This window comes from Bombina bombina, chromosome 11 (assembly GCF_027579735.1).
Source record: "Bombina bombina isolate aBomBom1 chromosome 11, aBomBom1.pri, whole genome shotgun sequence".
In the NCBI taxonomy this organism is placed as follows: Eukaryota; Metazoa; Chordata; class Amphibia; order Anura; family Bombinatoridae; genus Bombina; species Bombina bombina.
Genome location: NC_069509.1, coordinates 92,443,767 through 92,454,118, shown reverse-complemented (window position 1 = coordinate 92,454,118; position 10,352 = coordinate 92,443,767). Strand labels below are relative to the sequence as shown.

General features: G+C 37.3%; 1 protein-coding gene across 4 annotated transcripts in view; it reads right to left on the bottom strand.

Annotated features, from left to right (window-relative positions):
* Positions 1 to 6,527: 6,527 nt before the first annotated feature.
* Positions 6,528 to 10,352, bottom strand: part of MSS51 (MSS51 mitochondrial translational activator) — a 187,356-nt gene continuing 183,531 nt past the window's right edge. For all 4 annotated transcript variants that reach the window (XM_053695057.1, XM_053695055.1, XM_053695056.1 and 1 more), the window contains exons 6-7: positions 8,554 to 8,647; positions 6,528 to 7,205 (exon numbers count right to left, since the gene is read on the bottom strand). In XM_053695057.1, coding sequence (XP_053551032.1) covers positions 6,986 to 7,205; positions 8,554 to 8,647 — 314 coding nt within the window. In that variant the 3' untranslated portion in view covers positions 6,528 to 6,985. The remainder of the gene's footprint in view (positions 7,206 to 8,553; positions 8,648 to 10,352) is intronic.

Genomic DNA, 10,352 nt, shown 5'->3' with positions numbered 1-10,352 from the left:
GCCATATGGGCATGGGCACTATAGCCTACAGCAGAATACTTAAAGCTCCAGTGCTCGCCTAATTATAGTATATGTTTATCATAGTAAGTTACATGTTGATAGCTAGGGTCAAATCATCACCTAGTTAGAATTTCTAGTATAGATAAATAGTTCCTGCACATGAGTAAAGTATTATGGAAATACTTCCTTATGTCCGATACTGGGGCACATAAAACATATCAATCTACTTCTTCATCTAATTATATCAGTATAGCCATTATTATGTATTTGTATATCACTACCACATTCTGTAGTGCGGAGCCATAGACATAAATGAGAAAAGACCCTTTAACTGAAGCACAACATTTCTAACACAAGAACATGTAAAGGACCCAAACCAAACTAATTTATTATGAGGGCTGCATCCCTATTTAGGGCTAGATTACGAGTGAATCTCTATTTATCGCTAACTCTACTAGAAGTAAGCTTTTTGCACGCATCGGGTAGTGCACGTGTTACAAGTTGAAAGTAAAAAGTTTTTGCAGAAGCGCTAACCCGAACCACACAAAAAGTGACCATGTTAACATATTCCAACATAGAGTTATATTTATTAATGTGCGAGCGGACATGATACGATGTAGCGTATCATGCCCGCCGCACAGCGATAAATGCAGACAGCATATGCTGTCAGCATTTATCATTGCACCAGTAGTTCTTGTGAACTGCTGGTGCTATGCCGCTCCCTGCAGATTCGAGGCTAATCGGCCGCTAGTAGGGGGTGTTAATCAACCCGATCGTATTCGATCGGATTGATTTTTGTCTGCGGACTCAGAGCAGGTTGACAAGTTATGGAGCAGCAGTCTTTAGACCACTGCTTCATAACTTCTGTTTCCAGCAAGCTTGAAGGCTCGCCGGAAACAAGGGGCCTCAAGGTCCATACAGAGCTTGATAAATCAGCCCCCTAGACATTCCTGAAACATGGGGGGGGACTAACACCCAAAAAGTTGCGCAAACTTGATCACTTACAGTAATTGTTTCTTTATTACTTGTGGAAAGTCTCCAGCAGATTTTGGATATAGACAACGGCTTCCTCTTACTCCACCTAGACAACAACCTACTCTGGAACATGAAATCACAAAACTGGAGCTAAGACTAGTTAAGAATGCATCAGCTTTATTAGCAGTATGACAAAGCATAACATCTTGGCCAATCATCAACTTTTCTACCCTCATAAGAACTGCCTTTTAAAAACAAGATCACTCTGCCTCCAATTGTATAAATTTATTTATGTACTGTATTAATAATTATATTATATTATAAAAATGTTTTACCAGGAAAAAATACATTGAGATTTCTCGCGTTTTCAAGTATGTCCTGGGATAGGCCAGCAATACATTACATATTGTAGTTAATAGTATTAATAATTATAGTTATTAGTAGTAATAGTATAATATTGTAATAGTTAAATTTTTACATAGCAGTACTCAGGTAGGTCTTTTTATAATTTACAGTCTTTACAAGATGGATTTGTTTGTAAAGATAGATATTTTTCTTTAAAAGAATCTCAGTTTGCTGCAGGGTTTGATGGTTTCCTGGTAGGTTATTCCACAGTTGAGGAGCTCTAAATGAAAACCATGACCAACCAGCTTCCTTGTTAAAACGGAATTGAGAGTAGACTGGAAGAAGAGAACCTTAAGTTATAGGGAAAGTGGGGAGCAGGGGTGAGCATACTGCTCAGGTAGCGTGGGAGTTTCTCAGAAAAGTGGTAACAAGGCAAGAGCGGTGAAGAAAATGTCTAGAGTAAAGCGAGAGACAGTTTAGTTCTTTTAACATATCACAATGATGAGTTTTGTAATCACATTGCAGGACAAATTGGCATAACAAGTTATAAAGAGTTGCAAGTTTAATGAAATGGATATGAGGCGCAGAGGCATAAACAACATTCCCGTAATCGATTGCCAGGTACAGCATTTGTTGTACAATATGTTTCCTAACCTCAAGTTTAGATACAATTTATTTCTAAAATGGGCTCTAATTTTATGGTACAGTTTGGACAAAAGTTTGTCAATATGAGGTCCAAACGACAGGTCAGGATCAAGCCAAATACAGAGATTTTATAGGAGTTTACAGGGGCCAGCCTGCAGTTTAATAATGTAGCTATTTTTAACTCTGCATTATTTGATTTTTTTAAAATTTTATTTGTCCCAAAAACCATGGTTACTGTTTTGTCAGTGTTTAGAAATGGTTTATTTTCACAGATCCATTTTTTGACCTTTAAAAAATCCTGCTGCTTGAAAGTACAGTTAGATCCATAATTATACTCATCTTCCATTATACTCATCTTCCATTGAAACTCTTCCATTAGACACCTTTTTACAATGATGCCATCACATTTCTAGCTTAACTACTGTACAATGGTTAGTCAAAACTGTTCCTCGTGATTCAACAAGGCGCCTCTCCTCACATGCACAGCATTGCTACTATAACTTCAAAATAACAGAACAGTGAAACTGGTGTAGGCAATGAAGGCTGAAAATCAGTTGGCAAATTATTTTGAAAACTTCTGGTACTGCCTTTTATTCTATTCCTCCTAGTTCATTGGTTCCAATGGAAACAGGAAAAGCAACTCAAGAGACTCTCCCCTCCAGATTGTTTTCTACTCCTTTTTGAACACTCCATAGCAGCGGCATTGTAAAGGGCATTGGCTAACCCTATTGCAGGCTTCATGCCCCTTACATCACCATGATATGGCACCAACTTTACGCAGCACTTCCTCCATCTCCTGCTGTCCACTTGCTTCATGCCATAAACCATCAGCCCTGCACTGACATCTCTGGATCCATCATCATACAATAACAGGATCCCAATGTCAGGCTTTATTTTTATGGCCACTGCATTCTGATGATTGGATGACCATTTGAAAAAAGAGAATAATTTGTCATCCACAGTGACACCACTAACCAGTGTCATGTCTGGGATACAACCAATATCTTGGTGCAACACTTCTGCTCTAAGGTGATCAACAAGACCCAAGGTCACAGAAATTGTAAGAAAAGGAAAGTGGGTCATGCAGTCTGCTCCCCAAATGGAATATTAATGTGTGAGGTATACTAATTTGTCTATAACCTCAGTAAGATGATTACATGCAACACTGCTGCTGTTATCTGTCTTAATGGGATTTGATTGGCTTACTTAAACGGATACTAAACTCAATTTTTTTCTTTCATAATTCAGATAGAGCATGCAATTTTAAGCAACTTTCTAATTTACTTCTGTTACCAATTTGTATTTGCTCTCTTGGTATCTTTATTTGAAAAGTAGGAATGAAAGCCAGCCCATTTTAGGTTCAGCATCTGGGTACCGCTTGCTGATTGGTGGCTAAATTAAGATACATTGTATTACATATATTTGAGACTCTAGATGGAATTTGATTTTCTGCTTTAAAAGGGACATTGAGCTGTCCAGTTCAAATATTTTAAAGGAGTGATTAAAAGGAGACTCAAGTCAAAGTTAAACTTTCATGATTCAGATAGAGCATGCAATTTTAAACAACATTCCAATTTACTTCCATTAACAAAATGTGCACAGTCTTTTTATATTTATACTTTTTGAGTCATCAGCTCCTACTGAGCATGTGTAAGAATTCACAGAATATACATATAAGCATTTTTGATTGGCTGATGGCTGTCATATGATTGAGGAGTGGAAATAGACATAACTGAAATTTATGTCTATTTCCACTCCTCTTTAATCATATGACAGCCATCAGCCAATCAAAAATGCTTTTATTTTAAATGTATCTATTGCATTGTCTTTTTTACCATTCATTTGTTGAGTTTGCAAATCTACTGTATTTACTGGTAGTTTAATTTTAATACCCCTAGTCTTAGTGAGTTCTGTATTACAGTAAGTCTTTTAAAATATGCACATAGCTTTTATTATTCATATTTTAAATTAAACTAATACTGTACTATTAATGCAAAATCTATCCAGTCCACACTGCTACTGCAAAATAGGTAACAGGTGATAAAGTTGACCAAATGCTGTACGGCCTGAGCCATTATTTTCAGTCAGACATGTTCCCAGGTGTTCATTATCTTAGGGGGAACAGAAACTGTGCAGGTGCACAAAGCCAATATTGTGATTGCCCCCCAAAGTCAATGACCAATTAGCAGCAGACTCACACTAAAATAATAACTCAGGAGTCAGACACTAAAATCTCTTACTGCCTGTCTGTATTGCTTACATCCTAATTAAAAATGGCAGCAGTGGGTACTGAATGGAGGCTATAGAAATAGGATACGTTTATATTAAAATAAGCACAAATGAAGCATGTAATATACCTCCCAACATTTGTCTCTAGGTATTAGGGACTTGGGAAGTTGTTGCTGTTTTGTGGGTGGGGCCATATTGGAAAGGGGCAAGGTCACAGGTGGATAGTATGTGGGATTGTGGGCATGTCTGGGTGGTTTATGGGTGTGTCTAAGGGATATTCTGCAAATATGGGACATATGGCTGTCTTTGAGAGACAAAGCTCAGAAATAGGGACTGTCTCATATAGGGACAATTGGAAGGTGTGTAATATTTTAAAGGGACATGAAACCCAAAATTTTCTTTCATGATTTAAACAGAGCACACAAATTTAAACAACTTTCCAATGTACTTCTTTTATCTTATTTGCTTCGTTACCTTTGTATACTTTGTTTAAAAGCATATCTAGATAGGCTCAGAAGATGGGAGCTAGCTACTGATTGGTGGCTGCACACATATGCCTCTTGTGATTGGCTTACCAATGTGTTCAGCTAGTTCCCAGTAATGCATTGCTGCTTCTTCAAGAAAGGATTCTAAGAGAATGAAGCAAAATTGGTAATAGAAGTACATTGAAAAGTTGTTGACATATGTATGCTTTATCTGAATCATGAAAGAAAAAATTTGGGTTTAATGTCCCTTTAACCTCTTAAGGACATATGACGGAATTTTTCCGTCATAAAACAATAGAGCAAACTGAAAGCTGTGTCCTTAAAGGGTTAAATAGCTTCTCACAGTCATAGACGTGTGCTGGTGCTGGGTGGTTACCTAAAGTGTGCAGTGAGCATGCTAGTTGAAAAGTACTGAATGTATCAGTTCTCTGTACAGTACTGCTTGAGCGGCAGGCTTAGAGGAGCTGCAGTTTTTGCTTCAGGTTAACTGCTGTCTGTGCTTTGAACAAATCTCAGCTGTGGCTTTAAGATAGCTGAAGTGACTGTTACTTCCTCCCAGGTCTGGACAGCAGTGCATAATCATTCTTTTGTCAGGACCTGCTGCTTAAGGTCAGTTCACTCTTCACTGCTGTTGAATTTTTTCTATGATCTCACACTTGGAAAGGTGATGGAGTGACAGCCTTTTTACAAGAAATGTTGTTTGTATCTTACATGCATTTAACCCCTTAGCTGCAAAAGGGAACTTTTTTTTTTTTTTAGCATTTTATTATTTGTAGTACTTTAGTATACATATAAGAATAGAGGCAAAATGTTGTGACACCAATTAAGTGTGTGTTGCTATTGACATATAATAACATTGGTTGTTAAATTAACTAATATTATTTAAACAACCAATGCAGGGACATGGTTTACTATTTTAACAAATGATGAAGACACAAGGCATATTTTTGTGCCTGTATTAAAGAGAGTTTTGTCATGGCTATTTTAATTTTTCTATGCTGGCTTATATATGTGTGTTTGTGGTTTTGGGTGCACACTCTAATGTAATAGGCTGCACATGCCTATGCTAATTGTGCACTGGTTTTCAAACCTGTTCTCAGGCCTCCCCAACAGGCCAGGTTGTCAGGATTACCTTGGATGAGAGCAGGTAACATAACCATGTTTACTAATTATCTGATTATTTCACCTGTGCTCCAGTTCAGATATCCTTAAAATGTGGCCTTTTTACAGAGGCCTGCAGATAGGTTTGAAAACTAGTGTCATAGTGCAATTCTTAAAGGGAATTATAAATGATGCATTAAATTAAAAACAGGAAATCTAGCCCAACAGTGACTGTGGTTCATGCAGAATAAAATACAACCCAGATGATAAGTTACAATTGTGAAAGTTCAAGTACACACAATCTATTCCATTACACACTTCTAGGTTTATATTCTTAAAGGGAAATGAAACTCAAATATTTTCTTTCATGATTTAGAAAGAGCATACAATTATAAACAACTTTCCAATTTACTTCTATTATCTATTTTGCTTCATTCTCTTGATATTCTTTGCTGAAAATCATATCTAGATATGCTTAGTAGCTGCTGATTGGTAGCTGCATATAGATGCCTCCTGTGATTGGTTCACTGTGTGCATTGCTGTTTCTTCATTAAAGTATATCTAAAGAATAAAGCAAATTAGGTAATAGAAGTAAATTGGAATGTTGTTTGAAATTATATTCTCTACCTTAATCATGAAAGAAAATGTTTGGGTATAGTGTCCCTTTAAATGGATAGAGATAGAACGATAAAGAAAGCCAGACAGGTGGATATACAGACAGCTAGAACTTTAAAGCAGAAACAAGTGTTAATGTTTTATTTTTTATTAGCTATGAAACCCTGAAAAAAAATCAGATAAAAAAAAGAGCATATTTTAAAAAAGTTTTCAAATTGCCTCTATTATCAAATTTGCTTTGTTCTCATGGTATTCTTTGTTGAAGAGATCCCTAAGTAGGTATCTGGAGACCTACATGACAGGAAGCAGTGCTGCCATCTAGTGTTATTGCAAATGGATAAGATTCTGGCAAAACTTTTTCCGTCTAGTACTCAAACATGCACGCTCCTGAGTTTAGGTCCCTGCTCTTCAACAAAAGATACCTAGAGAACAAACACAATTATATAATAGAAAGTTGACAATTGCATGCTCTGATTCCTGAATAAAAAAATGTTTGGGTTTTATGTCCCTTTAAGCTTTTGTTATTTTTGTACTCTGTGGACTTGACTTATGTTTAAAGAGAAACACATGGTTTCCTGTGAGCCAAGGGTTTAGCTTTCTTCTTCTTCCAGCTTTCCCATATCATTTTCGGCTTCCTCTTCTATGCTGCCCCTGAAGAGCAGGTAGAATGCATTGCTGCGAGCTGGAGGCTTGTTGGGGTCAGACTGAACCTGTTCCAGCTTCATAGAGGAGAAGGGATATGGCCCAGACGCCAGTACCTTTGTTTCTAGCTCTGCAAGTATCTGCAGGGAGTATTTCAGCTCCTGTTCACTAGGGGTGTAAAATAAAAATATGTGATCACATGATACATTATTGCCCCCCTTCCTACCCTGTCACCATAGCATCCTTCTTACATCATTATGTCTTTGCAGCTTCTTGTGAAATGTCTCTGTGTGACCTCTGTACTTTGACAAAACATTGACAGACCCCATCAGAGGGAGATTAACAAGTGACAGTCTGGTATCTGTAACTAAATGGCCTCTCCCTCACGGTGATCTTGTGGAGTGACATCTCTCTCTTTTTAGTAAAATACTTTCACCTGACATCCATCAGAGGTTTTTTAGTGTTTGACCTTATTTATATTACTGTCCTGTCATTGTATTTTTAATTTCACCCTGAAGCTTATGCCCCTCAGAGCACAATCCAGGAATGGCACCAGCGGGCTATTACCATGTGACCCCCTTTCTATTTATTATGTGTCAGTTTGCTGTGTGATTTATTGTTAGACCAATGCTGAGGAAGGATTACATGCTAACTATTATTTTGTTTCCTTTCAAAGACCGTGCCAGGTCACTTTGTGACAGTTCCCTACTAATGCTCACTGGCTAATAGGTGCTTCCTACTAATGCTCATGGGCTAAAAGATATTTTCCATTAACGCTCACTGGCTAATAGGTACTTTCCATTAATGCTCACTGGCTAATAGGTACTTTCCATTAATGCTCACTGGCTGATAGTTACTTTTCATTAATGCTCACTGGCTAATAGGTACTTTTCCATTAATGCTCACTGGCTGATAATGATCACTGGCTGATAGTTACTTTTCATTAATGCTCACTGGCTAATAGGTACTTTCCATTAATGCTCACTGGCTGATAGTTACTTTTCATTAATGATCACTGGCTGATAGGTACTTTTCATTAATGATCACTGGCTGATAGGTACTTTCCATTGATGCTCACTGGCTGATAGGTACTTTCCATTGATGCTCACTGGCTGATAATGATCACTGGCTGATAGTTACTTTTCATTAATGATCACTGGCTGATAGGTACTTTCCATTGATGCTCACTGGCTGATAATGATCACTGGCTGATAGTTACTTTTCATTAATGATCACTGGCTGATAATGATCACTGGCTGATAGGTAATTTCTATTAATGCTCATTCCTCATTGGTTTATTTTTGTTATTTGAAAATAGGTGAAGTAAAACTGCTAAAATTGAATTAATATAAGAGAATCCGTTTTGTACTTCCTTCTAATGCTCACTAAATAATAGGTACTTTCTACTAATGTTTATTGGTTGTCAGGTACTTCCTACTAATAGCTACTTCCTGTAATGCGTATCTATGGTTCCCCTTTACTAGTACAATGGAACTGAGCTATATAGTACTCTTACCTGTACATGGTAAACATAACTGGGATATTATAATCTCGCAGGAGGAGCAGTGTGGGGAGCCAGCCTTCAGTTAGTCCCTGGGAGGCATGAAATCCTGTGGAATCAGGGAAAATGAGAGAAGATAGATTAAATAATAATCAAACACTGATTAACAGAGCCAGAAAAAGCATAGAGTTGCTATTTGTTCAATATATCTGCAGTATATTTGTATTCAGATACAGTCTGTTGATCGGCACACTGCGAAGACGCTACATATCCTTTATAATCCACTGAGGCCAACAGAGGTTAAATATGCATACATATTGTGTTCAGTGTGACATACCACTGGGGTGTCAGAGTATTTATATATAGAGCTGACAAGAAACTGTAAATCTGTAGGGATTAAACAGAGGCATAAGTGCTGGCTATAACAGCAGTGTTCAAACCTCATTAAAGACCTAAGGGGAGTAGATACCATTATCCCTATTTAATGGTGCGGGTAACTCAATGTACAATATGTCCTATCATATCTGTGTTAACTGTCACACTAGAGGATCTCAAGTCAACTAATGGCCATTTTATGTAGGAAATGTGACAGAACTCATATCTATAAATAATCTGTCGCTTGAGGTCCTTTTTAAAATAAACATATAGAACATATGATTGGTTTGCATTTTAAAAAAGTGTCGCTGTCTTTCAGGTAATTGTGTATCAATGGTCTAGAGTGTCTGAATTTTATAATATCACTAGAAATCATGATTTGTGGAATTTGATCAGCAAACTCTGATCTTATAATAAGGGGCTCTAACAATACAATAATGATTGCTTTGATGTATTTAATATTGTACAAATGCTTATGTATAACTATGGGGTTGATCGCGATCCTGCGCTAGTTTTTGGTAGCATTGTCAGTGTGTTTTTCAAGTGATCGCAATTTTAAAATTCTGCTGCTGTTAATGCCCCTGAAACACATAATTTTACAGTACAATATCAGTATAGTGAACCTGTGTGGGTTATTGATTTGGCTCATTTTTATTAATGCTTATTATTAGGTTTTTAACTTTTAACTAGTTGAGTGGGTAGCCCTGTATGTTTTTAGTGATGTTGCTTCCTTTTTTAGACATATGCATAGGGGTCAAGTCCAGTTGAACGCATGGGAACGGAGTTCCTGCACTATATTGCTGCTGGTCAGAGTAGCTAGAGCACAGTCTGGTTAGAGGGATAGTGAGATCCTCTAGTAATGGGAAGTAACACTTTCTACAATACAGTTACAGTAAATGCAAGCCTGTAAGCGGTCCTGCTTTGTGATCACCCCACACTGTGTGGAACACACGGTGCTTACATTTCTGTGTAACTTGCTCTGGGGTTATTTAGCTGCCCTCAGCAGAAGTAGGACTATTGCACCTTAAGTGGGAGGATCCTCACGCCCAAAGGCAACCATTCAACTTTTAATTGGTTTTTATTTGCTTTAATTAACCAAGGTTTATAGATATAAATACAGTGTTTGTGTGTGTGTGTGTGTGTGTGTGTGTGTGTGTGTGTGTATAAAACAATATTAAATGTGAGGGGGAAGGAAGTCTTGGTGAGTTCTCATACTTTTTTTTTTTGTTTTGTAGGACTTGACCCCTGCACGTGCATTTGTTTTGTTATGAATGCACATTCGTTTATGAAACACGAATATTCATTCATTTTAACCAAACACCTGAACGAATGTAGCCCTAAATTTAAAGAGAACAAAGGAATAATGCCAATTTTGTTTTTTCTATCGAGGCTTAACATGGTGGCTCCCAGGGCATGCACTAAAGTAGAAGGTCTTTTAG